Source organism: Lindgomyces ingoldianus (genome assembly GCF_010093535.1).
Source record: "Lindgomyces ingoldianus strain ATCC 200398 unplaced genomic scaffold BDR25scaffold_11, whole genome shotgun sequence".
Taxonomy (NCBI): Eukaryota; Fungi; Ascomycota; class Dothideomycetes; order Pleosporales; family Lindgomycetaceae; genus Lindgomyces; species Lindgomyces ingoldianus.
In genome coordinates, this window is record NW_022985172.1 from 273,163 (window position 1) to 299,412 (window position 26,250).

General features: G+C 49.8%; 12 protein-coding genes across 12 annotated transcripts; 7 read left to right on the forward strand and 5 right to left on the reverse strand.

Annotated features, from left to right (window-relative positions):
- Window positions 1-79: 79 nt before the first annotated feature.
- BDR25DRAFT_392806 (CDK-activating kinase assembly factor) lies at window positions 80-1,406 on the reverse strand. Its single transcript, XM_033698221.1, has 3 exons — window positions 1,254-1,406; window positions 909-1,149; window positions 80-825 (listed from the first exon to the last, which is right to left on the reverse strand). The coding sequence occupies exons 1-3, from the start codon at window positions 1,312-1,314 to the stop codon at window positions 144-146; spliced, it is 984 nt and encodes a 327-aa protein (XP_033549186.1). The 5' UTR covers window positions 1,315-1,406; the 3' UTR covers window positions 80-143.
- A 255-nt stretch (window positions 1,407-1,661) lies between these two features.
- Window positions 1,662-3,838, forward strand: BDR25DRAFT_302584 (uncharacterized protein). Its single transcript, XM_033689829.1, has one exon. The coding sequence runs from the start codon at window positions 1,701-1,703 to the stop codon at window positions 3,525-3,527; it is 1,827 nt and encodes a 608-aa protein (XP_033549187.1). The 5' UTR covers window positions 1,662-1,700; the 3' UTR covers window positions 3,528-3,838.
- Window positions 3,839-4,477: 639 nt separating this feature from the next.
- On the reverse strand, window positions 4,478-6,278 carry BDR25DRAFT_353385 (uncharacterized protein; the record flags this gene model as incomplete). The annotated part of the gene is made up of 7 exons (XM_033695157.1): window positions 4,478-4,601; window positions 4,644-4,728; window positions 4,807-4,855; window positions 4,978-5,090; window positions 5,178-5,433; window positions 5,468-5,966; window positions 6,004-6,278. 7 exons carry the CDS (start codon window positions 6,276-6,278, stop codon window positions 4,478-4,480), a joined length of 1,401 nt encoding a protein of 466 aa, XP_033549188.1.
- Window positions 6,279-6,345: 67 nt separating this feature from the next.
- Window positions 6,346-7,513, forward strand: BDR25DRAFT_392807 (uncharacterized protein; the record flags this gene model as incomplete). Its single annotated transcript, XM_033698222.1, has 9 exons — window positions 6,346-6,379; window positions 6,420-6,491; window positions 6,527-6,604; window positions 6,645-6,773; window positions 6,831-6,880; window positions 6,927-7,060; window positions 7,114-7,217; window positions 7,255-7,284; window positions 7,350-7,513. 9 exons carry the CDS (start codon window positions 6,346-6,348, stop codon window positions 7,511-7,513), a joined length of 795 nt encoding a protein of 264 aa, XP_033549189.1.
- Window positions 7,514-7,541: 28 nt separating this feature from the next.
- Window positions 7,542-10,197, reverse strand: BDR25DRAFT_392808 (uncharacterized protein; the record flags this gene model as incomplete). The annotated part of the gene is made up of 4 exons (XM_033698223.1): window positions 7,542-9,870; window positions 9,905-10,069; window positions 10,095-10,135; window positions 10,162-10,197. The coding sequence occupies 4 exons, from the start codon at window positions 10,195-10,197 to the stop codon at window positions 7,542-7,544; spliced, it is 2,571 nt and encodes an 856-aa protein (XP_033549190.1).
- A 65-nt stretch (window positions 10,198-10,262) lies between these two features.
- BDR25DRAFT_341803 (uncharacterized protein) lies at window positions 10,263-11,643 on the forward strand (the record flags this gene model as incomplete). Its single annotated transcript, XM_033693644.1, has 3 exons — window positions 10,263-11,120; window positions 11,172-11,547; window positions 11,617-11,643. The coding sequence occupies exons 1-3, from the start codon at window positions 10,480-10,482 to the stop codon at window positions 11,641-11,643; spliced, it is 1,044 nt and encodes a 347-aa protein (XP_033549191.1). The 5' UTR covers window positions 10,263-10,479.
- Window positions 11,644-12,581: 938 nt separating this feature from the next.
- On the reverse strand, window positions 12,582-15,897 carry BDR25DRAFT_392810 (uncharacterized protein). The gene is made up of 3 exons (XM_033698224.1): window positions 15,795-15,897; window positions 13,138-15,660; window positions 12,582-13,029 (listed from the first exon to the last, which is right to left on the reverse strand). Exons 1-3 carry the CDS (start codon window positions 15,814-15,816, stop codon window positions 12,848-12,850), a joined length of 2,727 nt encoding a protein of 908 aa, XP_033549192.1. The 5' UTR covers window positions 15,817-15,897; the 3' UTR covers window positions 12,582-12,847.
- Window positions 15,898-16,009: 112 nt separating this feature from the next.
- BDR25DRAFT_333254 (Phosphotyrosyl phosphatase activator) lies at window positions 16,010-17,718 on the forward strand. The gene is made up of 3 exons (XM_033692817.1): window positions 16,010-16,657; window positions 16,707-17,058; window positions 17,109-17,718. The coding sequence occupies exons 1-3, from the start codon at window positions 16,017-16,019 to the stop codon at window positions 17,577-17,579; spliced, it is 1,464 nt and encodes a 487-aa protein (XP_033549193.1). The 5' UTR covers window positions 16,010-16,016; the 3' UTR covers window positions 17,580-17,718.
- A 290-nt stretch (window positions 17,719-18,008) lies between these two features.
- On the forward strand, window positions 18,009-19,909 carry BDR25DRAFT_302587 (uncharacterized protein). The gene is made up of 3 exons (XM_033689830.1): window positions 18,009-18,305; window positions 18,591-18,872; window positions 19,154-19,909. Exons 1-3 carry the CDS (start codon window positions 18,293-18,295, stop codon window positions 19,471-19,473), a joined length of 615 nt encoding a protein of 204 aa, XP_033549194.1. The 5' UTR covers window positions 18,009-18,292; the 3' UTR covers window positions 19,474-19,909.
- Window positions 19,910-20,210: 301 nt separating this feature from the next.
- Window positions 20,211-23,165, forward strand: BDR25DRAFT_302589 (elongation factor EF-1 alpha subunit). Its single transcript, XM_033689831.1, has 4 exons — window positions 20,211-20,628; window positions 20,682-20,789; window positions 21,641-21,805; window positions 21,858-23,165. Exons 1-4 carry the CDS (start codon window positions 20,376-20,378, stop codon window positions 23,087-23,089), a joined length of 1,758 nt encoding a protein of 585 aa, XP_033549195.1. The 5' UTR covers window positions 20,211-20,375; the 3' UTR covers window positions 23,090-23,165.
- A 1,432-nt stretch (window positions 23,166-24,597) lies between these two features.
- On the forward strand, window positions 24,598-25,212 carry BDR25DRAFT_353392 (uncharacterized protein; the record flags this gene model as incomplete). The annotated part of the gene is made up of 1 exon (XM_033695158.1): window positions 24,598-25,212. One exon carries the CDS (start codon window positions 24,598-24,600, stop codon window positions 25,210-25,212), a length of 615 nt encoding a protein of 204 aa, XP_033549196.1.
- Window positions 25,213-25,263: 51 nt separating this feature from the next.
- BDR25DRAFT_353393 (uncharacterized protein) lies at window positions 25,264-26,063 on the reverse strand (the record flags this gene model as incomplete). Its single annotated transcript, XM_033695159.1, has 4 exons — window positions 25,264-25,319; window positions 25,408-25,467; window positions 25,502-25,959; window positions 26,041-26,063. The coding sequence occupies 4 exons, from the start codon at window positions 26,061-26,063 to the stop codon at window positions 25,264-25,266; spliced, it is 597 nt and encodes a 198-aa protein (XP_033549197.1).
- Between the last annotated feature and the right edge of the window lie 187 nt (window positions 26,064-26,250).

A 26,250-nucleotide genomic window follows, 5' to 3' on the forward strand; every position in this document is an offset into this window, starting at 1 on the left:
AGAATTTAGAAGATCTTTCAAGGTGATGCAGCATTTTCGAGCAAATCAGGTAGATGCCAGGCTCAAAAACTGCCTATATCAAAAGAATACCCATTTCTAAATGCCCAACCAATCCTAATGCAGCCAAACCGGGGTATCATAAGCTAAAATACATCATCCATATTCACATCTCTCACACCCACCGTCACCGACGCCGCAGCCTGTGTCTCTGTCCTCACACGCTCTACAACCCCGTTCTCCCTCGCTATTATCTCATCTTGTACAAACACGCCAAATCCGCTGAATGCCTCACATAAGGCTCGAGAGTAGAAATCCCGGAGATCATATCCTCCAGCCAAATGGTGGATGTCTGTTTTCGCGCCTGTGATGAAATCGACGTCATAATCAGGTTGCACGACGTAATACTGGGGTTCGAGACTCCACCCGCCGTATGGATCGAAGGGCTTCTCTGGCTCTGGTGCAACGCGTTTCTTTAGCCCGTGGAATCTGAAGCCCGTGTCGGCATTGCCCGCGGCGGTGGGTTCCGGTGTATCTGCCGCCGACGACGAATGGCTAACGGTTTTCCTTTGCACCCCAGATTTCTTGAGAATGACGCGCTGTGTGTCGGATTGGAGGTCTTGGTCCGCGGTACTGAGGACACGGCGCGAGGCGCTGGAATACAGGGATTCGAGTTCTGCTTTTTGCGCTTCTTCCCAGAGACGGAGGCGCCGTTCTGTAGCTTCTAGGTCTATCTTCAGGATGAGGTTCCAGGTGACGGTTTCAACGGTTTCGAGGTAGTTGTTGTAGTCGGCCAGGGTTTCGAAGTCGGATTCGGTTTTGTTCATTCTATGCACCCCACCCGCTGTCAGTAAAAACTCCAAGTGATATCAAGATGTCCAGGAACAAACCCGGGACTAGAAAGGACTTACACGCGAGCCACCCGCCGTCTTATATCAACCTCCCTCTCAACTTTTAAGTCTTCAAATGTCTGACTCCTAAACCTAGCTTTCCGTAGGGTCCTCTTGCACCCAGCGATCGGACAGGGCGCGGGTCCGTGACTAAAGATCCGGTCGACGCACGACTCGCACATTCGGTGGTAGCATTCTGGGTTTACGAGGAAGCGCATGTTGGGGTTGAGGTAGCGGGAGGATTTGCATACGGGGCAGATGTCTGTGGACATGACAAGTAAGTTATACAATTTTATAAGGTATGGGTTTTGGGACGGATCCACGTATATCTGTGAATTGGGAGGGTTTGTTGGATAGGGGACGTACCGCCATCTTCAGCAAGACGCTTCGTGGAAGTGCCACTTGCGCGTGAAGATACTCTTGACATTGTGGGGGCTGTGGGCGTGGTGTTGGTGACTACAGTAGCTTTCGAGGTTGAATTGAAGTTCAGTTATATGATGACTAAGCATGAACATGAAGGTCTTGGCAGTTTCTGAAATAGTAAAGGGAAGTAGACATCGAGAGGGTCCTTTGCAAGACCAATAGCGCGCTACAGTCACTTCATATCCCCCAATGGTCCCAGAATATGGTCTATTGTACGGATTAGCACGGTTTGTTAATTATCATTCAGCTCGGTTGTGTGATCTCGGGATCTGCCGTGCCAAGATTTCGCCTGTCACTCTTTCCACTCCGCCCACATTCCTTTCTTCCGGTTCCCCTCTTCCTTTAACCTTGCGCGTCTCTACCTAAGGCCTCCTGATAATTATAGAAGCCATGGCGGACTCAGGCGGCGAAGCTATGGTGAACCTCGAGCGGCACCGCCTGCGACTCGAGGAAGCTACGGCCAAGCTGCAGCAAGCTCTCAAGCACTGGAAGACGTGGGAGCTCGAATACGAGACACTGAAAGAAGAGATCCAGCACGCAAAGTCCCCTTCCCCATCCCAAATGCTTGCGATTGGCCGAGATCTCGGCGGCTCTCTCGTCAACGAAAAAGAAGTCGCAGAGCTGCTCGGCAAAGACAAGCAGGCAAAGCGCACAGCTACCCAAGTGGTTGAAATGATCTCCAGACGCGTTGACTATGTCCAGCAGAATGTCTCAACGGTCGAGAAGCATTTGCAGGCTGCAGAGAGGAAGTTAGAGGCTGCTGAGGTGCTGCTAGAGCCGGATATAGAGAATGAGGAGGGTTTGCCGTTGATGGATATTCAGGAAGAGCTGGATGAGGAGGGGAATGTAGTTTCGAGTACCGTGTTGCAGCCAGGGAAGGCGGCGCCGGAGATTCTGGAGACTCTCAGGAAGGCTGGGTTGAAGGATGTAGTACAGAGCAGTAAGAATGCTTCGCAAGTCGCGGATGTAAAAGCGCCCGCAAAGAAACCCCCAGCAACAACTACCAACGACCCCTCGAAAGCTGCGCCAAACGGGTCTACGCTTGCTGAATCAATCCCAACCTCATCGGGACCTGCTGCTAAGAAATCTGTCTCCTTCTCGGAAGACGCGAAGCCAGACCCGTCAACCACTAGGCCTTCTAGTCTCACCACTACTGGCTACAATGAAGATTTGGCAGCCTATACATTTAACAAGGGCAAGAAGGTCATCGAAGTCGACGAGGACGACAATGAAATTGTCTCGTACCCGATCATTCCCACGGACGAGTCTCCCCAGGACACCGCCCTCCGACGACAAATGCTACAATACAACCTAGATGAAGTGGGCCAAGTAGTCGCCGAGATTGACCTCGATGGGCCAGCAGAATACGACTCCGATGAGATGGACGAAGACTATGGTACCGAGGAAGATGAAGATGAGGTTGAAGACGAGGATCAGTATGGTCGAAGCACACGGCCAATGCTCACTGAAGATTATAAGCAGCAAATGATGGACTTGGAAAGGAAGCTAAACGCCAAAATGCTGGAAAATGTTGGGCCACGGCCTGATACACATCCCTTGGCCGAGTACGCAGACGACGTTCGCAAACTCGTGGTGCAGAAAGACGAAAAGAATGGAGAGCCCATGGTCATTTCAGAGCCTCTGCCGCAAGAAACTGGATCAAAGAAGAAAAGCGTACGCTTCGCTGATAATCTTGATGTCTCTCTTCCTGCACCCATCGAGGACTGGATGGAAATCAATCAGCCAAACACGCCTCACGCTCCCACGATCTCCGACACCATTATCGAACGGAGTGGTCCCACCCCTACACCAACTCCGACAATCCCCTCAAAGCCCACCAAAGTATCCCGCTTCAAAACTGCCCGATCATCTCAACCCCAGCCTCCTGCAGCCGCCCTCCCCATCCCAAACATCACCACCCTGCCACTAACACACCAAGGACCTCCCGGCCGCCCCCTCTCCTCCACCATCATCGAACACGCGCCTAATCAAACCCCTAGCCAACCTCCGGACGACCTCGATCCTGTGCTCTTAAGCCGTGAAATCCAAACTGAGTACCACAAGATGCGGAACAAAGTACTTCAACAACAAGACGGTTTCGCACTTTCAGAGGAAGACAAACATGATCCACTGATGGAGGAAAGGGACGGTAAGGTGCGGAAGGTGAGTCGATTTCGAGCGGCGAGGTTGAGACAGGAGGGTGTGGATGAGGTTTGAAAGCGGCGAGTCAAAGCCCATATCCAGATCCACGTTCAATACCATTCCCGTTCACATGCATATCCATACCCCTATCTCAGTCATCTCCTATTCCTCCGCCTTTCCTGTCCTCAAAGTTACCCCCTTTGCAGTGAGAAGTGAGGGAAACGGAACATTCATATGCCCGTGAGAGATACCTATCCCATGTATCTACGCTCACATTTTTACTGTTCCGAGATTAAAAGTGCATACACAGGGCTCTCTGACGTGGCGTGCTTGGCTTTCTGTGGTCGTCATGATTTATTTTGCCCTGTACATCTTTCTGTATTACCAGTAATACTTTTGTTTCAACGATGTTATTTTTTTTTGTTGTGTTATGAAGTCCCACCCGACTATGCTAACTAGAGTTGAAATGGGTTTTTACAGGGACGGAGACAGACACATGAGCTGTTAAGTGTAGAGATGCATTCGTTCCCGTAGATCGAGGGTGACCGTAGAACGGTGTCTAATATCTCAGGGTACGCTATTCGGTCTCCAGTCTTTCTTAAAGTTCGCACATGTGTGTGAATGAGCGTGCCAAGTCTTAGGTTTGACTTGCAATGCGCAAAATTGAAGAAGCACATGTGCATATTTGAGGGCCAGTGGCGCCGAATATATTCGAAACAACCAAGTCTCCCACCCATCCCTTGCCGCAAATACTACTGCAATTGTCAACAGACGCGCGGCGCTGAAATAGAAAGTTTTGCCCAAGTACACGTCCAATCTTTCCGGTGAATTCTCTACCTAGTTCACCCAATTCACCAGCCCAGTTTGCTCCTAGCTTCTGGCTCCTTGGCTCCGCCTTAGGCCCATCCATCTTCCACACTCAGAACACTATACTGCGAATTATATAGTATATGTGGCTAACCAAGTAAAGCCGAGAAACTAAGCTAGCTACTAGATTAGTGAACTCCGGATCTCGTATGCCAGGGTTAGGAGACAGTAACACCCATACTCTCCCTATATTGGACTAGATTGAATATACTACACCCACCTATTTCAATGAAGTTTTTAGAACTGCCTGCTAGTCCTATTGAAGCCGTCGATACCATGGCTCTACGGAATGTATAGCATGGGTCCTAGAAAGGGCAAATCCACTTGCCGCGATTTGATATACATTTAATGTTGGAGTCGAGCTGTAAGAGCGACAAATAAGTGGATGATGGATGATGGCGATAAGTTGCTGTAGGGCTGTGTGTTGAGAGTCAAGCCCGGGCTTAGTACTTGCTAGACGTTCAAAGAAGGGGGGGGGCAAAGTTACAGAGTTTTGCTTTAAGCCAAAGCGAGCCTTCGTTTAGAATTTTTAACTTCTAGCAGTGTTTCGAAGGACGCCGGCTATTAAAATGGCGTGTTTACTACAGCTCTCCTTGCCATGTTAGTTTCAACTTTTATTACAGGGTACGAATATTCTTATCATGCTATAAAAAGGCACGCCCTTGCCATGTCCAGATCTCCCTATAATAATTGGTTCCAACTCCCTCTTCTCTAGAATGATATCATCCAAATCCCTCGCCTCCTGCAGCTCTACCCAAAAATCCATTTGAACTACCTAAACACCAACTTCGCAGAAAATGCTATCCCATACAATATTCATCCTATATACTGCCTACCCCTGTTCCCCTCTCTTATAACCAATTCGCAGAAGATTTATATCAGACGCATAACCTTCCGTCGTTTCTTTCAGCTTTATAGCAAGATCTTCCTTGCGGATCAGCACGAGACCGACGGCAATAACAATGAACGGCAGGCAGACCATCGCCATACGCAAGAGTTCTAAGTCTGGATTTTGCCGCTTCTTCATGAGGCGGAAGAAGAAGGTAAAGCAAAATGCTGTTGCAGCGCGGATAGTGATCATAGGTCCAATGTATGCTACGAGGAAAAGCGGGATCTGTAAGGCGAGGAGGATGATTAGTTGCTTGTACTAATTTGAGGGAGAGGTGGAGAACTACCTTCCCACATCTGTCCGTGAAGAAACCACTACGCACTCTCCTGCGATACACGAACCACATCCGGATAAATCTAATCCAGAGCATAGAAGAGAGAAGTAGACATGCGCCTGCGTAAGCCGTGCGGCTAATGGCGTAGTACTGGGCATCTGGTCTCCCCCATCGAAAACCCTGTTTCACCATCATGACTATAAATGTGATGCGCTCAACGAAAAAGACAAGTAAGATGGTGACGGCGCCAATCATGGCAAATGGCCTCGAAATGTAGGAGAGAACGTCATTCTTCAAGTTGAGCCGCTGACGGATGATTTCCGTGTTATTCCATAGACACAGGAGGAGGAGGAGCTCCGCAAGCATAAGGAAGAAGCGAGTGGGAATGTCGATGGCGATGAAGGCGTAGGGAACAGTGAGTCGGAGTTCAGTGCAGATGCGGATGATGAGTTCGAATAAAAGATATCTAGTACGACAGTCAATCCTGAGATCTGGTGAAGAAGGTTTCACTGCAAACGAACATGATAAAATAGCAACAAATTGCTCCGGTTCCGCTTGATGGATGTTTCTTGCCTATTTCTTTGCTATCTGGGTCCTTAGGCTCGGCGATGGTGGGAACGCGCCAACTTATCAATGCGATTGTGAATAGGCAGATCATTGTAATCACAACAACTGCAATGGTGCTCGTCATGAACGCGTTCTTGAAGTTATGGCCCGGCAGGATTGTCTTATCTGTTGGACTCATTGATGATGAGTTCGTTGGCGTGGTCTCGTTGACCCCGTAAAAGAAAGACATGAAGAAGAAGATGCTAAACTTGGAGGCTACAGTCTAGAAGAAAGCTAAAGGATAGGAAAATGGGAGCATGAAGCATGTTTTAATCTTCTTGCCGGAATTGAGTTCCAGCCTTAGCCAAGACTTCCAAGGTGCAGCCTCAAGCGAGCATGCTCAGCTCTGCATTGGCATCAAGTCATGGTAGATGGATGCAAGACTGGGTCGGTGCTATGATTGGTCTGTGCTTGCCTAAGCTACTCTGTGGCAGTGAGAAAAAGCAGGCTCGCTTCTTAGCTCACACTATAAAATTCTGTATCCGCTCTTGAATTCCTCCGCGATTACGGCGTTTAGTCTGATTTGTAACAATATTTGAGTTAGCGTCCATTGTAGTCTGTGATAGGGGAAGGATAATAACAAGGGGTTTGAGGCATTGGCGGGTCCTTGGAGAATATAATGAGGAAGAGTGTACCGACTTGGAGGAAGTGATTTTGGTGGTTGAGCTCGCGAATTATTTTAGGAGTTCGAGGAGGTACGCAGAGGAGCTGGCAGACAAGGAATCGAGATAAATATGCGAAGGGACGCCGGAGTTGACAACGGGATATTGCTACTGTGGGTGGAAATCAGTCGTGGCTACTGCTTGCGGCGGTGGTATATGATCACGACGCGAAGGAGCTTTACGGTAACGGTGATTCCGATCTAGAGAAGAACGCAGAGAGGCCGGATTCCAGAATGCTAGCCCACAATCTAGTTTGGACGGCCTTTAAGGTGTGCTCAATTTGGACGGTGGTTGCGGGCTTGTTGTGCTCGTGAGCTGTGCACCCGGGGCTAGGTAATTAAGCATTCATCCCCTAAATCTAAGAACTGAGGAGGAGGAGCGGCACAAGACTATCTTTGTGCATTGTTATGGGCTAGTTGGTGGAGAAAATAGAAATGATAGAAGGTATCGAGGGTATGGTACTCAGAGTCCTCTAATCTAAGGACAAAATCCTTCCCTATTAAGCCTGGACGATACAGTCGCTCAGAGTGAACAGTGCGGTTAATCTCATGCCAATATTTTGATATTGCTGAAGTTGATCCGCTGACTTTCCGAACCAGACTCCGAAGCTATTTCGACTGACACCAAGAAGAGCGAGTGTCGACTAACGACCGCTAACGACGCCTTCACAACTAGGGTTCCGATCACGTTCTCGGGCCTAGTATCGATAGGTCCCCAACGTCTTCTTTCGAGGGAGAGTATTTGCTTTCCTATGAAATGTTAGCTCGAACCGAATCCTTAAGGGAATGAAATCATCTCACTTTCTGATAAGTCACACCCTCCACATGTTTTAATGATTTCCTTAGACGCGCGCCATCCTTCTGAAGCCCTTTGCCTAGTTTAGGCGCATCAAAGGGTCGCGAACGGGAACTCCTCATGAATGCAACATCTGCTACATCCCGTATAAGAGGCATTAAGATCGGACCATTTTGGACAGGCCCGACGAGATGGTACTTCTCCATTGTCTCCTTGCCAATAGTGACTTCCACGCCTTCGCCATAGTCGCGCTCTATGTATGGTGACATTTCAAAGCTAGCGTCCATATGTTTAGGCCCAAAATTGAACGTTTTGTCACGAGGAGAGCGTTTCGCAAAGGACCATCGTGCGTCGATGCAGGCTGAACCATTGCCATAAGAAGCTAACAGGGAAGGCGATATCGTATTCTGAGAATCATGACTGTCAAACGCCGCTTTTGCAAATATTTCATGCACAACGCCGCCCGCCATGATCTGTAGACAAATCCTTCTGATGGTATACTCAAAGATATTCTCCTGGGCCTTAGGTTTTTCAGATAATCCAGAAATCCAAGGAGCTTTGGACCCGACATAGCGGGATATTCGCTTCCAGAGTTTTCCATCTTCTGCCCCCGAAGTCTCAAAATGACTGGCGTCGCTACTAGATTCCGTCTGGTGTTCGGTTTCCGGGTCTGCGAGGGACAGATCCGCAATGAAAGTATCCTCACCACCAATTTCTAGTGAAGTGTTATCTAATAAGGAAGCTTGAGTGATAGGTTCTAGTGCGTCGTTGATATTGTTGCGATCGTGCTCAAGATTGGAGGTTCCACGGGCTGTGACCCCGGCATCTTTGCTCGATTTTATGGAGGGCTCAGTTATCGGGCTAAGCGGAACGTTCGAAGAGGCTTGGTGGCGAGTTACGATAATAGATGGTATCTCGGGAATAGACAGAATAGATGGAGAAGAACCTTGCTCCAAGGAATGTTCAAGACTCTTGATGTCGCCTCCCGTGAAGGCAGGGACTAGCGGTTTTCTCAGGATTCCTTTCATGCTACTGTAGACATCGTGGGCGGCCATGATGTATGCGATTCCGGTATTTTCGGAAGCTGCAACAATATATCCGTAGAATGTTCCCGTAGTACTATCGATAATGTTGGTGCCACAGTCGCCAGACTGTAGGCTCTCATTGGGGTATAAATCGAGATTGACTTTGTATATCTCTTGGAAAGAACGGCCATACGGAAGACGCATATAAAGTGGGCTTTCTGACAGCGTTCCGCGTATACGACCATGAGGAGTATAGGCAAGCACGCTGGTAGCCTTAGACGAGGGGGCTATTGATGTACAAATGAGGTCCAGGTCTGGAAGGTCAGGCTTAGGGGAGGTTGTAAGGAAGTCATGTACATTCTTGTCGAGAATGCGGATTATAACCCAATCTTGATCAACAGAAGACTTCACTACCTTGCCTAACATTTTGAGGTTGCTAATAGAAGGTACTGGGGAATGGGCTGGTTTGAGGCTTGGAGTTTGCTGTGATGCCTGGGAACTGGAAAGAATAATCGCGGGATCCAGTGATTGCTCCGATTTGGAAAATAGTTGAGGAGAGGCTGACTGGGTTGTCTGTGAAGCTGGAGTGGGGGAAAGACGACTTCGTTCTGATCGCTTGTCGGATCCAGAATCTTCCGCTTTTGAGCTGATGCTTCCCCGAGACGTGATATCAACATCTTCTTCATCATCATCTTCACTTTCCGTGTCGTCGATGATTTCGTAATCGCTATCACAGTCTATCGTACCTTTCTGGGGCTCTATTAAAGTACCCGGTATCAGAACGTGGGCCACGGAAAGGTATCCAAAGTTATTTCCATCCCATACTGCATTTGCCGTAGCAGAACGAATCGATCCATCGTCGAATTTAACGTAAACTTTCAGGCCGCAGTATGCGAGGCCAGCAGAGGGATCATAGAATATATCCTCGAGTAAGGTCTGCGCATGGGGTGAAGTTGATGATTTTGAATCTGTTGCCGGCTGAATAAGTTTGTCGATTCCGGGCGGAAACGCCTTATGCCCCGCTTTAAACCCAGGGTGTTTCTTCAAGATCTGACTTCTCTTGATAGCTTCCATTGCCATTTTTCTCGGACCCTCTTCTTGACAGTGAAACATGATTGTTGGAACTGCCTTTTCCTCGGTGCTCCCAATCATGTAAACCCCGAACCATAGCCACCCTGAGTCAAGCCCGCTGCAATAATCATCTAGCAGTTTCGTGATATCCTTTGCTAAATCTTGAAACTCTTGTTTCGCTGGCCCCACGGCTTCCCACCAGTAGTCTTTATTATGAACTAGGCCAAGGCTCGGGCCGATTGAGTCTTGTGGATTAGGGTAACCCTTCGAACGTCGGACTCGAGTTACTGCAGATGGTAAAGAGAGGATCATGGCATGAGGACTCGGAAGGATTTGTGTCTAGGAACGGGAGGTCGATACATAGAGTTAGTGGATCGATGTTGGATGGAAGGATAACCGTGGATACCTTTCGTGGGGATTGAGTTCGACTGTCTGTTGTGACTTCAGCCTCACGCTAGCATGTTCAGCTTTGCAATGATATCAAGCCGCTGCATCTGGAACGCGCGCGGTTGGACGCCACGCTATGATTGGTCTGTGATTTGCTTGAGCTGAACATGTGGCTAGGAGAAAAAGCACCCATGCTCTGTTTCTTCCTCCACGCGTCCGTCCTGTTCGATGAAACATCTGTCATCCATCAGCTTTTCGTGCAAAATCTGTATCCTATTTTGCATTCCTCAGTAATTAAAGGCGTTTCATTTGATCTGTCCAGAGACGATTGTTGGGCTTTGTGCTGTAAAACCAAAAGCGAAAGCTAAACTGCTCTCTTGCGGCAGAAATCAGAATCAAAGGAAGTTATACCAGACATTTCATCCCGAGAAACACGAAAAATCCCCAGACCATGTCCTTAAAGGATGACCTCACAACCGAGACCTCCGACCAAGTTCGGGGTAAGATCATTCACGTCCTCTGGAACCGTAAATCAACGGTGAACCTGCAACAAAATGAGCTGGACTGGGATGCGTATTTCGCCTATTACGCAAGAGAATGCAGGCAGGCTTTACTGATTTCCCAGGGTCGGTACATCTCGGCAAGGACACATGAGGATATTACCTCGACTGCCAGACTGATCGAAGAGCTGAACACCAAAGACGCTATTAAGACTGTTCTTCGTGCAAAATTAACGAAGGTGTGGCCTAAGGAGCAAGAGGACGAAATGCTGGAAGGATCGATAAGACTCGCCGCTCGCCTCCTTGTGATGTTGGATATCGGGCCATTTCCGAAGGCATTTTCGGGACGACCGTTCCTAGTTTGGGATGAGAAATCCCTCAAAGATTGTGCACAGGGCTACTTTAACGCCTCTTCGTTGCGAGATCACGGGGATCTCAAGCTTGAGCCGCTGTTTACGGCGCGAAATCTCTGCCGTATTGGAGGAATTGAGATTGCGTGGACAGATAATCTAGCAGATCACCTGCATTTCATCGAAGGCGATCGAAAAGTCCGTATCTTTCACCATGCGTCTTTTCTCAAATGGCAACAAAGGTGAGCCTTCCGCAAATGCTGCACAATCCATCCGCTGATGTCTGCTCCCAGTCAAATACTGCCTAAAGGCCTTGCTGAGGAAACACTCAATACCCTTGCCCTTCTCTTCCCACAGTCTGAAGTCGAGACAGAGAAGTGGTTTGAGTCAATGGTCCGTTCAAACTCGGACTCCATTCACCTTGATCGCCAGCTCGTCAGATGCGGCCAACTAAGGACGGAAAGACGACAGTTTGCGGATTTTAATTTCTGGCACGATAGGTTGGTGATTCTGAAACAGGTCTTCGATAAATCTCGTCCTGCAACGATGTCGCAATGGTGGCATGATAGAAGGAACGGGGTCCAATGGTACACATTCTGGGTTGCAATATTAGTGTTGTTCTTGACGATCTTCTTCGGCTTAATTCAGAGCATCGAGGGTGCTATGCAGGTATATAAAGCATATCATCCGTCAACATGAGTGTGAATGCCTGCGACACGTCTCTGATGTCAGGCACAGACAAGGACACCCACCTCTCGACCCTAGTAAATAGCGTGGCTAAAGGATCGGAAGAGATTCATTGGCTTCGAATCTAGAATGAGATGGAAGAGTTGCAGTGGACGTGGGGATCTTGGAGTCATTGGCTTTGGAAAGTCCGACCAGGCTAATTACATATATAATCCTATGTGTATCATATTTTCCTATCCATTACTACAAATTCCTTCACACTTTGCCCACCTTTTGGAGATCACTTTTCCTCATTTAGTATCATCGAATAGTCTGCTAGTCTAACAGAATTGGGCTTGCATTGCCGTTTCACGACTGAAACATTGAGACATACCTTCCTCCGCTTTACGATACAGGTAGGACTCAGCTACAGTCTTGAGACAAAAGAGTGTTTTAAAAACATAGAAATAAGTAGGGCTTAATAAATTCAACCTTGTAAGCCCCCTATCAACTAGTCCAACTCTAAATGTTGTACTACTTGACCTACGCCAATTTGCATGGACAATTTAGCCTATTCACACCATCTCTCGATATCATTGACTAAAGCAGCAAGATAGGCCAAAATATATCCCACAAGTGCTCTAATCTGCTTAACGACTTCCTTCCCGGCGATCATGATACCTTTGCCAGCTCTTGCACCAGGAGTGTCCAGCATTTGCAGAAACACACGAGCTATCTGCTTCATAGTATGTGTGATGCTCAACAAGGCCCAGTAGTGTTGAATAAAAGCCCAGTCCACTTCGAAAGTCAGGAGTGCCAACCCGGCCGTGAAGGTGTTCGAAATAGCAGAGCCTTTGGCGATTGACACGATGGGAAAGAGGGAAAGTGCTGAAAAGAGACCACCGTCGACGTTTGCTAATGATTATGCTGTTCTCGTGATGAGACTCCCCCCCCAGGAAGCACATAGGAAAGATGAGATGTTCAGACTGCGGTAGGTCTCAGTTTAGATATCATTGAAATGAAATAGGTATTCCGGCCCAGATACTAATCGTTACCCTAGTTGCCACAGATCACTATCCAAGCCGATCCATCTAACCAGGTACCAAAATCAACACCTCAGCTAGATACTGCTGTATGAGGTCACTATGGCAGCATCCTATGACGCTAGTCCGTACATAAGTGCGCCAAGACGGAGAGCCATCCCGCAAACGGAGTCATTTCGTTTCAATCATCACCAGTCATTCAAGCAGCACATCACAGTAAATTCAAGAAGCTACTCCACTTTGCTAGTGGAGCCAACCAATCACGGAAGAAGTGGGATCTTCTTCACCCAAGCCTCTGATTCCCGCCCAGCACTCTGATCATCTGCCATGATGACAGACCGAAGAGAAGCAGCTTGCGCTGTGATCTCTGCAACTGTGAGATCGCGAAGCACGCCCTCGGGCTTGCAGAATGTCTGGAAGATTCGCTCGAAGACATATGGACCTATGAGGGTTTAGTTCTTGACGTCCCGGAACTAGCTTGCAAAATGAAGTAGTACAACGTAGGGCAGTGAAGGGTAAGGCGAGAAAGAGAGCTTCACGCAAAACATACCAGCAAATTCCCTCAACCCATCCACTAAAGCCGTCATCTGCTCATCCGTCCAATCCCTCTCCTCATCCGGCGAAGCACGAAGATTCGGTAGCGTAAGGCGATTACGGAAGAGAGGCAGACGCTCAAACCTCACTCCATTCGCATCGCGCTCTTCAAAGTCTTCGATAGGCGTTATGTGGAGTCGACGGTGTCTTGTGGGCTCAGGTTCACATTGCATACGATGAAGATGTAGGTCTTGCCACCGGCTCCACCTCTGATTCCGAAGCCTAATGGTGTTGGCTATCCTCTGGTTGATTCTATCTTGCTCTTGGTATTTGGCGAGATATTCCTCTTCTATCCTTTTTAGCCTTTCGTTGTTTTCAAGACGGCCGAGCTCGTCGCGGTACAGTTTCTCAACTTTCCGGAGGGGCGCGATGATGTTTGATTCGATGTTTTTCGTCATGCCGTCTCCTTTATAGCGCTGGTCTATCTTGATGTGCCGCCAGGAAGCTATCATGTCCTTGAATAAGATAATGGCATTGATCAGTGGAGCAAGAATGCGGAGAGTTTGTAGAGAAAGCACGGATTCCCCATACGTCGCTTTCGTCCACTCGTAAACGCTCCCAAGGAATAGTACAAGTGAACGGAAGAGAAATGCATAAGCATCACCCTTGAAGTTCTTTTGATCATCTATGTTTCTGATGCGGTGAGTGCTGGCAAGCATTTTCCGGATATTTTGAATCGTGTCGATAACCTCTTTTTCCGACACATCCTCACTCTCCACAATCTTCCATGCATCTCTGCATGCACGCCTGATCTTAAAGCCGTCGCGGGCCTGGCAGTTTCCCTTTCGCTTCAAAGAGCTAGCGAATTCAATAATTTGATCCAGTCCGGCGGGGTAGGTTGTGACCTCCTCGTCATTGACCTCTTCCTCATGGCCTGGGCCAGGCTCTTGATCCTCACTAGTCTCCACATAGTCTTTGACCGGCTCAACTTCCTTTGCGTCTTGTGGTGGACTACCTGATTCATAGAGTGACAAGGTTTGGGCTAGCTTATCGCGAACGCTGAGAGTTGTACGAGCAGCATGTCTCCCAGATGACATTGGTGGGCTAGTCTGGGGTGTGGGAGATGGTAGCTCGGGAACGAAGAGGGATTCCTGCCCCTGATCGATTGGGTGAGTTGTCCTTGAATCCTTTGCCAGGCTTCGATGCTTGCGCCGGGGGTTTGGTTGACGTTTGTCATTGTTGGAGTCTCCTTGGTGTTCGGGTGTCATTGATGTATCGCTGTCTACTGTTTCAACGTCGGCTGGTTCCTCAGGGGGGTCTGGTTCCTCAGGGGGGTCACTTTTGTTTTTGCGGGGTCTGCCCGCACGTCCTTCAAATGACCTGGCGATTGGTGACGGGGTCTGTCGCCCTGAGGTTCCTTTAGGCTGAAAAACAACCTGTGGATATTTAGTCTTCGTTAGTGCACTTGTGTGCTTTCCTCCCCCGGAGTGTCTGTTCGCTTCTGCTATCTGTGCTACTTCCTCGTCTTTTCTTGGAAATTTCCTCGGTCTCTCGGCGCTACTAGGTGGGGCAGACGTTTTCCTCTTGAGGCGCGGGCTCCTCGGTGCATTAGCCTCTGGCCTTTTCTCCCAGTCTACTTTTGCTATATCTGCTTCCTCACCCGCAATTCGCCCACTTCTGCGGGGAGTGTGGCTTGAGATTGGATCGCTCTTGCGTCGAGAGGATTTAATAATGTTGACATCCTTGACGTGTTGAGAGCAACGCAATCCTCCATACGTTTCAATATGGCCCTCGTGAGAGCATTGCTCACCGGCATGATCGTGGATGCTCGAAATGATGGTTCCGGTACAGCGGAATCTTCCATCCGGAAATTGCATTTCAATAGTGGTGGTATTAGGTGGTCTTTCTAGTGGCGGGGAGGGTGTGTGTGTGTCTTCTTTGGCAGGCTCAGCCTCGAATCCTTGGGGTTCTGGTGCGGGAAGCGATTCCGCAATGACCTTCTTCCCTCTTTTCGCCATTGGCTTCTTTGTGACCTTCAGAGGTTTGTGGTTCACCCTCTGTGGGTCTTTATACGGGCCCTTTTCTGGGGATTCGGGATATTCGTACACGTCGGGCCTCCTGTCCATCGCACGCCCGTCTCGAGACAGCTTGGCCAAGTGGTCGGCATTAAAGTTCGGCGGCTTGAGCTTGCCCGGCCGCTCATATTTCCCCGTGTTCTGCGGAGGGCTGCTCTGCAGGCCGTTTGTTCGGGTTTGCTTCTGATTAGGGAACGGTCGCATCACCTGAGCGGAAACTGGACGTTTCTCCACACGAGCTGCGTTGAGCAAGCTCGCCCCTTGCACAGCAGACCTCTTGAATAGAGGCGGTCGTTGTACTGAAGGAGCGTCTGCCTCTGCTTGCGCCCGCTCGTTTATCTGCTTCAATCCTTCCTGATCGTCTTGCGGAAGGGCATGGCTTATCTCGCTCTCGATGCGGAGTTGTTGGTTTGCGGAATCGCTATCATCGGAAGCTCCCACGCTGGGAGGCGAGACTACAGAGGCTAGGAGGACTGTTAGTAATATACTAGGAAGGAAATACTGTGGGAGAGGCAAGCGCGGGTGGCTATTGCAGTGCGAGACTCCGGAGAAGGCTAGCCGCTGCAGTGACAATTCGAGGGATGGAGGCACTTCATACCTATCTTCCTCACTTTCGCCATTCTGGCTGCCTCTAAAATTACGATTGGGACTCGAAGGAGTGAAGTATCGCACCATGGTGCGGTCGCAAGGTGGAGCTTGGCCAACGCAGGTGGCCCGTTGTTGGTTGGCCAACGCGCCGTCACGGGGCTGGGACTAGCTTGGGTGAATGCCAAGACCATATGAGCATCATCGTCCTCAACTTCACCACTCCACAATCAACATGGCTTCGTCAAGACAGCTTTCTCTGTCTCTGCAGGTCCTCGGGTCTGCATCAGATCGGAAATATACTCTCCCTGTAAAGCGGATCCACGATGGCCACGATGTATCATTCTTCCTCACTAGCAAGGCCTATGCAGATATCCTGACGTTCATCTTCCAATTAAATGAGGCTATGTTTCCCCGGAAAGCCGAGAACAGCCAGCCAGGTTCAGAATCGGTCAAATCATGGAGTTTACAAGACCCAGATCTCCGCCTTCCACCGGTCGCTCAGAGTCTTGCCAAGCTTCTTGAGACATTAAGTGCCATCATCGAGGAAGCACCGCCGGACCCAGGACCGCGTCGGTTCGGCAACGTCAGCTTCAGGAGTTGGTACGATATGTTGAAGGAGAGGGTTCCCGACCTCATGGATCAATACCTCCCCTCCGAGATTCTCACCCCAAGTTCTGGCGCTAAAGTGTCAGCAAAAGCAGAGCTAGAAGCGTACCTTCTGGGTAGTTTTGGAAGCGCTCAACGTCTCGATTATGGAACAGGCCACGAACTGAGTTTCCTTGCCTTCCTTGGTTGTCTATGGAAACTTGGCGCGTTCCCTGAGACAGAAGACGGAAATCAAGAACGAGCCATTGTTTTGGGAGTCGTTGAGCCGTGTGTTTCGCGAATCTCCTCTTCTGTCCTCTCATTGACGGGTTTGCAGCTATTTACAACTGATCCGGCGTCTAATCTTAACATATACTCTAGAACCAGCAGGGTCTCACGGGGTTTGGGGCTTAGACGACCACTCCTTCCTCCCTTACATCTTTGGATCGGCACAGCTCTCACCAGCCATATCTTCACCCGCTGATATTGTTATGGAAGGATCCGCACCAGACGCACCAAACCCTGCCGACGTGGCGAAAGCAAACGTCGTCCAAAGAGAACGACAGCGCAACATGTATTTCAGCGCTATTGGCTTCATTTACGATGTCAAAAAGGGTCCGTTTTGGGAGCACAGCCCCATCCTGTTCGACATATCCGGTGTCAAAGCAGGATGGGCTAAGATCAACAAGGCAAGTGCGCCCCCAGCCTACAGGCTTTCGCTGTGTTGACATTGTGGCAGGGCATGTTGAAGATGTACAATGCGGAGGTTCTGTCGAAATTCCCAGTGGTACAGCACTTCCCCTTCGGGTCGCTCTTCGTCTGGGAAAGAGACCCGGCGGCTGCAGAAGTTGCTCAAAGTGTGCACACGGCAAGCCAGCCGTCGAAGTCATTACCAACTGCGGGACGGCAACCGCCATTGAGAGATGCACTGGCCGAGTCAGGTGCGCAGAGTAGCCGCGCACCGTGGGGTGGAGGGAGTGGAATGCCGGGTAGAATAGCAGCCCCAAGGGCCCCGTCACGTGTTCCTTCGAGGCCACCTGTGTCCGTTCCCAGTGGACCAAACGAGCCCACAGGAGCACCATGGGCATCTTCAACACCCTTGCCTCCCGGTAGTGGAGGGACAACAATAACTGCGCCGTGGGCAACTATGGAGACATCTGCTGCAGCACCTGCGACGACACAGGGTGCGGCACCAAGCACTCGGACGTGATGGGCGGACAAGAAGCCGCAGAGTTAGAAAAGGAGAAGCTGGTCTTCAATCAACGAATGTTGACGATGATTAAACGGAAACATCCAGACGCACTGCATGGGGCGGAGTAAAGGGTTTGGTCAGCAGCAAACGTGTTCTGAACGGCTTCTGTCAAGGCAAATGGAAGGGGGGGGGCGGGGCGGTAGATTCATATGAATGGATGCATTCGATATCGACTCGCGTGTCACGGAGGTTGCGGAGATGGACCCCTGTCTTGTGGCTGCACAAGGCAGTGCTTGTGGCCCCAAGTCGTGATATCAGTGATGCGGAGGAGGTGAAACACAAGTCTCAAACAGCGTGCGCACCCGGCGACACAGGCCGCTATTTTTGGCGGAAAATAGCGCAACAGTGGCTGTTTTCTGGCGTGCATTTCATCTGTGGGGTGTATCGAAGCGAGTTGTCATTGGCCAGGCGTAGGTGACAGGGAGCCAGAGCCGAGCTCGACCGTCGCGGCTGGAGCTTCCTCGATGCCGAAGCATCGTCCGTACACTCACTCTTTAACCTCAACCCGTGGACCACTCCTTTGCTGCAACCTCAATTGCTCCTTTTGTTTGTCCATTGCATCTTTGTACGTATATCTTCCGGTGCTCTCACCGCCGAGCGCCGAACGCTATTTGTTGCAGGAGTCCAGCTCACCCGCTGCGTGTCTAGAGCTATCACGCAGCGTCGCCATCATGCCTGGAGTCCGTAAGTAAAACACCTTTCACTCTCACCATCCCCATCAAAACTGTTTGCACCATGAGCACCCTGGTGTCCTGCCCCTCATGCACCGCACCTGCCTGCAAAAGTCCCGCCCTGCTTGGGGAGGACCGCACCGTTGCTGCCTTCCTTCAATACCCCAAACAACACACCCTCCCCCTCTCCGATATCCACAGCCTCTTGCTCTCCACGTCGCAGTATCCCGCCTCCAGGCACTATATATGCGGCGCATCATCTTAAACCGCCTGTATTGACACATCCGTACCATTGCAGCACCCGACGCGCTCAACACCATGAAGAAGGCCTTCAAGGGACTCTTCAAGAAGAAGAGCAAGGACAAAAAGGACGAGGCCAAGCCCACGGCCACGGCCGACGCGAAGCCCGCCGAGACCATACCTGCTGCAGCGGCTCCAGCAGCTGCCCCGGTTGCGCCAGCTCCTCCGAAGAAGGAGGGAGAGGCTGCGCCAGCTGCGCCAGCTGCGCCAGTGCCTGCTCAAGCGGAGCCGAGCAAAGAGGAGGCTGCCGCTTTGACGGAGCTGAAGAAGGCGACTGAGAGTAGGTCAAGTTTCATTTCCATACCTAGAAAGAGTGTTGTCGATGAGGAAGCCTGGAATGGGTCGAGGTGGAGGCAGAGGACAGTCTCGAACGGCGACTGGCCGAGGCGTGCTTAGGACCATGAGAGTTCTAGGACACTCTTGTGCGTTTGCAGGAGTCGAGCAGCCGTCTCCGGCAATCCTGCCTCGATACAGATCTTACGACTCTCCGACCGCGATAACCAACTCGACATCTGCAATTATCTTTCTTGATACCTATAGACTAACAATTTGTTGTTTCAGCCCCCGAGCCAGCCGGTGCTGTTGCTCCTTTGCCTCCAACTGCTGCCGCAGCTCAACCGCCGGCAACCAGCACTGAGACTCCGGCCGAGCAAAAGACCGTTGAAGCCAAGACGACCGAGGCCCCTGCAGCTGCTACACCTGTTCCTGCACCCGCTGCCAAGGAAGAGCCACCAGCGATTCCGACGACTAAGCCTGCGCCAGGGATGAGTGCAACAAGTGGTCCCTTGGACGACACCCTGGACTTCACGGCCGACGCCAAGGAGGAGCCAGCCCCGACCCCCGCCGCCCCGGCTGCTACACCTAGCCCCGAGAAGAAATAGATGTGTTTAGACGGACCGGAGGTGGATGTCGGAAGACGAAGTTTTACACGCGGAAAAGCTTAATTTCTGAGTGCTAGACCTGGATTACGAGCTTACCATCGACCGAACGGCTACATGACACCCTTGCTCGGCCTGTCTCGGCCTTTTATCATCCAAGTTCTTCAATAAAAAAAAATCCAAAAACACAATTTCAGTTATAAACATAGTGGAGGATCACCGGTCTTCCTATTTCGGCATGTCTTGCATATTTCTAGCGCTATGGTGCTGGATACGTGGGAGACATGCGGTGGATGCCGTGTCTCGGCCATTTCTTTCCCCTTTCCTTAATTCAATACCCCGTCTGCTGTGTTCTTTCAGCGAGCGAATGAGCGGCTTGGTTCAGCGTGGCGGTGCTGGAGTCTGAGCTAGATCAGAAATTGAGATCTTTTCTCACAGATTCCGAGATGTGATGTGGTGTAATGAGAGTCATGGTGACGAAAGGATAGCCTGTCTTTGACTCATATCACTGAGATTCACAACAGAACACAGCATTCTCTGAACCATTCGACTCAGATTTAGCAAGGGGAGAGGAAGGTGAGGATCGTCCTATCACCTAATTCCGACTAATATTCCATGAGTTGAGTTGAGGGACTGGAGATACATTTCGCCGATACTAGTCCAAAACTGGGCTAGCGCGGGGTTAACAGAAGTCAATGTCCTCCCATCGAACTGCGCACTGCGGTTGTTGCTCTGCTAACGCACACATAACTGAACTTGTACTTTGTGTGGCTATATAAGACACGCAACCACTCACCATCCCTCTTTATAACACCCCTTAACCTCTTTTCTGGCCCCACGAGAATTCCTGCAACGAACTCGACTCGAAAAACTACCCAGACCACGCACCCCATAGTACTTTCACCATGCCGGGCCACCACAGAGCGAAGACGTTGGGGTTCGATGACGATGAGGTGTATGGTGATGACGAAGAGTATGACGAGGAGGGAGAAGAAGGCGGTAATGGTATGACAGAAGAGGATCGAGAGCAGCTGCGGGTAGGAACAATAAAGGTCAAAGAGGCGTTGGATTCAAGTGTCAACGTGTCAGACGCCCAGATTCAGGAAGCGTTGTGGCATTACTACTATGATATCGGCAAATCAGTTACGTACCTAAAGAGTATGGTTGGAGAATCTGTTTCGCACTATGCAGTAAGATGCTAATGACTTTAGACAAACATGCACCCCAACCAAAGGCTCCAGCACCACCAAAGCAAAAGGCAGTTTCCCGCTTTGATCAAGCAGCAAGCGCTGCCAAAACCCAGCCAAAAACAACGCCAGGTACGTACTCACTATCTCTTGCCCTATATATCTGCCAAGAGCCGCTCCGCACCGCACCTAGCCTTGAATCACCTACAGCAGCCCGGCCGACCATATAACGAGCGCGTCTAAGGTGTGGACAGGCGTAGAGTATCAATTACCAGTACTATTGGATTGCCTCTCATCTCACAGTTTGCACTCCGCTTCGAACTTCTTTCAGGATACCCCCTGGTTGAACGTACCACAATACAGACTCGGCGAAATCACAATGGAACCTCTGTGGCCTCGCGGTGGTCTACTTGGGGGCTCTTCCAAAAACCCCTCCAAATTAGCTGCCCTGGCAGCAGCGCGAAAGAAGAAGCAAGAGGATGCAAAGAAGGCTGCAACTCCTGTGACCCAGTCTGAAGGTAGCCAAAATACCGACAGGGCCATAGCTCTGCTCGATCGCCTCAGTGTTAGGGGCAAAGGTAGTGGGACATCCCCATTAATGCGAGGCGGTGAACAACTCGAAAAAAAACCGAAGTATTCCGGTCGCAAGCGATCTCCATCTCCTTCTCCTATCCCCTCGGAGCCGGAAGAAATCCCGGACCCAGGGCCCGCACCAGCACCACATTTCCCCAGCTTCCCAAACATTAAAGCTCAACCATCCGAGTTCGCACGAGTTCTCTGTGGCCTCGATCAATCCCCTCCAAAAAGACCACGGGTGGTGATACCCTCATTTCCTCTGCAGTATACTACCTGGCAGGATTATCGGGCAGCCAACCCATTCGTAGGACCGAGCCCCGACGCCATCATCATAGCTGCCCAGGCTAAAGGTGCGGTGCAGCGCTGACTATGTGCAGAGTTAGAGACTGGATCTAAGTCTCGAATAGGACACAAGCCAAAAGCTGAGCAGAAAATCCCTAGAGATAGGCTCGCTGAGTCCGTAGAGAAAGTGAAGATTGAAGAAGTACCCAAGGTGAGAAGCAAGAATTTGAACGTCGTCGAGGAGTTCAGAAAGAGTGGGATGAAAAGGATGGCTAATTTTGTCGTGATTGGTATTTTCAAATTCATTATCGTGGAAAGAATTGTCGAGGCTGACTTTGACAGGCCATGTTGACCATGGAAAGAGTACGCTAATGGGTCGACTTCTTTACGACCTCAAAGTCATCGACCAACGCTCAGTCGACAAACTACGAAGAGAGGCGCAGAATATCGGAAAGTCCTCATTTGCTCTCGCGTGGGTCATGGATGAAACTTCAGAGGAGCGAAACCGAGGTGTGACAATCGACATCGCAACCAACTTCTTTGAAACCGAAAAGACGAGGTTCACAATACTAGATGCGCCGGGTCATCGAGACTTCATCCCGAATATGATTGCTGGCGCATCGCAAGCCGACTTTGCAATTCTGGTTATCGATGCTAGCACGAACAGCTTTGAATCCGGCTTGAAAGGCCAGACGAAGGAACATGCGCTGCTCGTACGCAGTATGGGTGTTTTGCGACTTGTCATTGCCATCAACAAGATGGACACTGTATCTTGGTCGCAAACGCGTTTCAATGAGATATCGAACCTGATGATGGCTTTCCTCACTGCGGCTAACTTTTTGAAGAAGAATCTCACATTCATACCGTGCGCCGGGCTTACGGGTGAGAATGTGACTCGGAAAGTCGAGGATCCGAGAGCGAGTTGGTATACTGGAGGTACTCTCATTGAGGCTGGAGAAGCACTTAAGGACTCCATTGACAGTGTCGAGCCCAAGGAACGCAGTCTTGAGAAACCATTACGGATGACGGTCGATAACGTCTTCAGAGGCGGCGTCACAAACCCGACTAGCATATCCGGCCGCATTGACGCTGGGACTCTCCAAGTCGGCGACACTATCCTCGCCATGCCTGCAAACGAAACAGCAGTCGTGAAAGCCATCGAAGTCGCAGACGAGCCCGTCGACTGGGCTGTCGCGGGACAAATCACAACACTACATCTCACGGACGTCGATCCTGTGCACCTCCGTCTCGGCGATGTTGTATGTGACCCAAATACCCCTGTTAAACTCACCAAGCGGTTCAAGTGCAAGATACTAGCATTTGAACACGTGTTTCCGATGTCGGTGGATGTCTTCCGTGGGAGGCTACAGACGGAGGGGAAAGTGAGGGATTTGAAAGCACTGTTGAATAAGAATACGGGGGCAGTGACGAAGAGGAATCCGAGAATTGTGAAACCAGGAGAGGTGGCGAGGGTTGTAGTGTTGCTAGAGAGGGAGTTACCGTTGGAGGTTGGGACGAGGATTGTGTTAAGGGAAGGGGGGAATACGATTGCGGCGGGGATGTTGGAGGAGTGAGGAGGCTGAAGAAAATATCAAGTGTGGCTGGAGCAGAGGGAGAGGTAGGAGTGGGAGTGCTGTGGAAAAAGGTGTGGTCATATCTACTGGGCTCTATTGCCGGTCAGGAGAATATATCTTTCAGCCCTCCTGCTATATCCTTCTGTCTATACATTGCATCCACCATCGCGAGATACAAGTTCCACGTCGGTTGATGCTAGGGAAAAGTGGAGGAGTACTGTGCTTGCGCCACAAACGATTTGGGAGGGACGTCATCTACGCTAACTAAACCAAACCAAATGATAGCTCCATTCCATTCACCCCACCCGCATTCTCCCAGATCCATCAATACTAAGCTCCCCTTCCCCCTACCCCTTATCCCCTCTCCCATCCATTATCCACCTACCAAGCCACCCCCGGAATACTAACCTGCACTCTCGGCTACGCCTTCTTCTCACTCGCAGTGCCCTCCGTCCCCTCGCACCAATCCACATCTTTAAGACTCAACTTGGGCGTGGACGTTAGTACGGAATTACAATTTCGTTGTACTCAGTTTCACGAAATAGATATCGGAGCCGTGAGCACGAGGATGCTAGGCTGTGCGGTGTCAGGTTACGGAGCGAGCAGCCGCATCATTGTTGTGGCGGTTGTTGTTAACGGTAGTATGGTTTGTGGGATTGGCGGAGAGAAGGAGGATCAGGACCCGGCCGCTTCGTGCCATACTTTTAGCCTCCTATGGCTGCGATTAAGAGAGTTCTTGCGGCGCAGAGGATGATGTAGAATATTTTTCTTTTTATCTCTGAAGGCGGAGGAGAGGCCAGGGCGAGATGGCTGGTTTCTAGGCCGTGTAAGTAGATGGGGTTTGGGCTTGTTAGAGGGTCCATGGTGAGTTTAGTTGAGCGTAGTAGTCGTTAAGGAACGTTCTTTTCTAAATTATGGAAGCTACTTGTTTTTGGGGGAATAGATATTTTGGAAGGGGAACTGATTAAGTTAGTAGATAAAGGGTGGTTAGGAGAGGGTGTGGTGGCGTTTTGTGTACTGATATCAACCATTATTTAGTACTAGGCTGTTTGGCTGGTTCCAAACCATCCAGTATGAAGCAGTATTATGAAGCAATATGAAGCACGGGCAGCACTATTATTTCCCAAACTTCGTATACATTTAAGAAGCACTCCCGCGACGCTGTGCCAGGAGCTCCAGCTGTCTTACATAACTTCGCCGCATTCAGCTCCACACCTCACTGTTCTTCCCCTCCTTCTCTTACCCCTAGCGTAAACAATGGATTAGCCTGCATTCGATTCAACTATGTCTCAATTCACCCCTAAGCAAGCAATGCCGCGCGACAGCCGCCTCTTTGACATCATTGGCGCGCAAGAAACTATCAACAACTCCGCATACGTAATGAGCCTCCTTCCCCCATTCCCTGAGGATACCATGATACATGACGCAGCATGCAATATAGGCCCAGTTACAGAAGCCATCCTAGCAATCTACTAGCCCCAATCCATTACCACCATGCTACAGATCTCATGCCCCCAATGGTAGACATATACAACTCTTCCGCAGGACAAAACGGCTGGCTTTCAAAAGTTGTGATTATGGATTGCCAGCACCTGTCATTCCCAGACCTAACATTCACGCACATATTCCTGTCATTTGGACTGCCGATTATTGCAGATCGCGTGGCAGCTGCGGCGCAAGAGTTCTACACAATGAAGACAGGAGGGACGGCAGTTACGGCATTTTGTTTGAACATTCCGCAAGGCGATATGGCGAGAGAGATGCGTCACAAGGTCTGGAGATCGGATGCTACCGTTACTATTGAACCCCATCTAAAACATAAGGATCCGAACTTCAACCGCGAGCTTCTCGTCCAAATGGGTTTCAGATTCGAAGATGTGCGGTTGTATGAGAAATCGAACATTCTGAAAGTTGAAGATATTTGTGAGTTTGTGTTTGCTATTTTGAGCGCTATTAGAGAGGAGGCTGAAGGTTGGACGGAAGATGATGACGAGAGGTGGGATGAAGCCATTAAAATTCATAAGATGTTGTTAAGCGAGAAGAAGGGGTATCACGCTGATGAGAACAGAAATATCAAGCTTGGAATAGTTGCCCAGATTGCGATTATGAGGAAAGAAGTTTAATGATGGGAGGGTGTCTGTAGGTTAATTTCTGCGTCGAATAGTGGGCGGAGGTTAACCTAATAGATATACTGAAGAGGTACCATGGAAACCTAAAACGTGCCAGCCTTCTCATTCTAAGCAGATTTGAAAGAACAGAAGAGTGTACCTGTATTTAGGAATCAAATCCTGAAATACCCTAGATTTCCCTAGTCTGACCTAATCCGTTTGACTTGACATAAACGCGTACTTGCGTGAAGTTCTCTGCCATCGTGGCTGCTGAAATGGTCAACAAAGTATAAGGTATACATACTATTCTGCATGTGAATCACCCGTTGGTTGATTATTCGTACCTTTGTGGTTGTGATAGCGAAGTGGAGCCTATCCTTACAGACAGCCGCGGAAAGCACCACGACCATCACCAACACTATTCCAGAATCGGCGTGATAGTTGGCACACGTCGCTGCCTTATGCTTCTTCCCGTCCTTCCGCATGATCTTGAAGGCTTCGTATCCTATGAGGGAAGGTAGGTGAATGAGGTTGTTGTGGCGCTCAAGTTGTACTGTTCCATGTACAAGTTGAGCATATACTCTGCCCACGTCTTTTAAGTCTAATCTGAACTGAACAGTAAACTGGAGCAGCAAGAGCTGGGACATATTGCCTACGGCTTGACATGAATTTTGTAGTCTTCCTTCTAGGCTACTATGAGCTTGGCCATAATGGCTCAGCTGATCTGTGCTCCCTTTCTTGAAATTAGATGAGGTATGGGAGCTATCGGTTGTTAATGGCGATGGTGGAGGGTTTTAAGGTGACTTTTAGTTTGTGTGTAGTTATGTTTTATTTGCGCGTAACTTATTCGGTTTTTGAGGCGGCATTTATTCTTTTATGTTGAAGGCGCCCGCAAAATATTCGGTGCATCGCATAATTTGCACAGGTTTAACATGCTAGGTTGCGGTCATAATCCATGTTTATTCCAGGGAATCTTCGAATACCTCTAGATTCTTTGAGTTTGGGCCGTTCCTGGCGTTCCTATTAAAAAGCATGTCTTATCAGGGTCCAAGC

Coding starts and splice junctions, on each gene's coding strand:
- BDR25DRAFT_392806 (XM_033698221.1), bottom strand. CDS start 1,314: ATGTCAAGAGTATCTTCACGCGCAAGTGGCACTTCCACGAAGCGTCTT. Junction 1,150..1,253: donor GCGTCTTGCTGAAGATGGCG/GTACGTCCCCTA, acceptor TCATGTCCACAG/ACATCTGCCCCGTATGCAAA. Junction 826..908: donor AGACGGCGGGTGGCTCGCGT/GTAAGTCCTTTC, acceptor TGGGGTGCATAG/AATGAACAAAACCGAATCCG.
- BDR25DRAFT_302584 (XM_033689829.1), top strand. CDS start 1,701: ATGGCGGACTCAGGCGGCGAAGCTATGGTGAACCTCGAGCGGCACCGC.
- BDR25DRAFT_333254 (XM_033692817.1), top strand. CDS start 16,017: ATGGCTTCGTCAAGACAGCTTTCTCTGTCTCTGCAGGTCCTCGGGTCT. Junction 16,658..16,706: donor GTTTTGGGAGTCGTTGAGCC/GTGTGTTTCGCG, acceptor ACGGGTTTGCAG/CTATTTACAACTGATCCGGC. Junction 17,059..17,108: donor GATGGGCTAAGATCAACAAG/GCAAGTGCGCCC, acceptor ACATTGTGGCAG/GGCATGTTGAAGATGTACAA.
- BDR25DRAFT_302589 (XM_033689831.1), top strand. CDS start 20,376: ATGCCGGGCCACCACAGAGCGAAGACGTTGGGGTTCGATGACGATGAG. Junction 20,790..21,640: donor CCAGCCAAAAACAACGCCAG/GTACGTACTCAC, acceptor AGTCTCGAATAG/GACACAAGCCAAAAGCTGAG. Junction 21,806..21,857: donor GGCTAATTTTGTCGTGATTG/GTATTTTCAAAT, acceptor TGACTTTGACAG/GCCATGTTGACCATGGAAAG.
- BDR25DRAFT_302587 (XM_033689830.1), top strand. Junction 18,873..19,153: donor GCTGAAGAAGGCGACTGAGA/GTAGGTCAAGTT, acceptor TTGTTGTTTCAG/CCCCCGAGCCAGCCGGTGCT.
- BDR25DRAFT_392810 (XM_033698224.1), bottom strand. CDS start 15,816: ATGGCGAAAGTGAGGAAGATAG. Junction 15,661..15,794: donor GGCGAAAGTGAGGAAGATAG/GTATGAAGTGCC, acceptor CAGTCCTCCTAG/CCTCTGTAGTCTCGCCTCCC. Junction 13,030..13,137: donor TGGGTTGAGGGAATTTGCTG/GTATGTTTTGCG, acceptor AAACCCTCATAG/GTCCATATGTCTTCGAGCGA.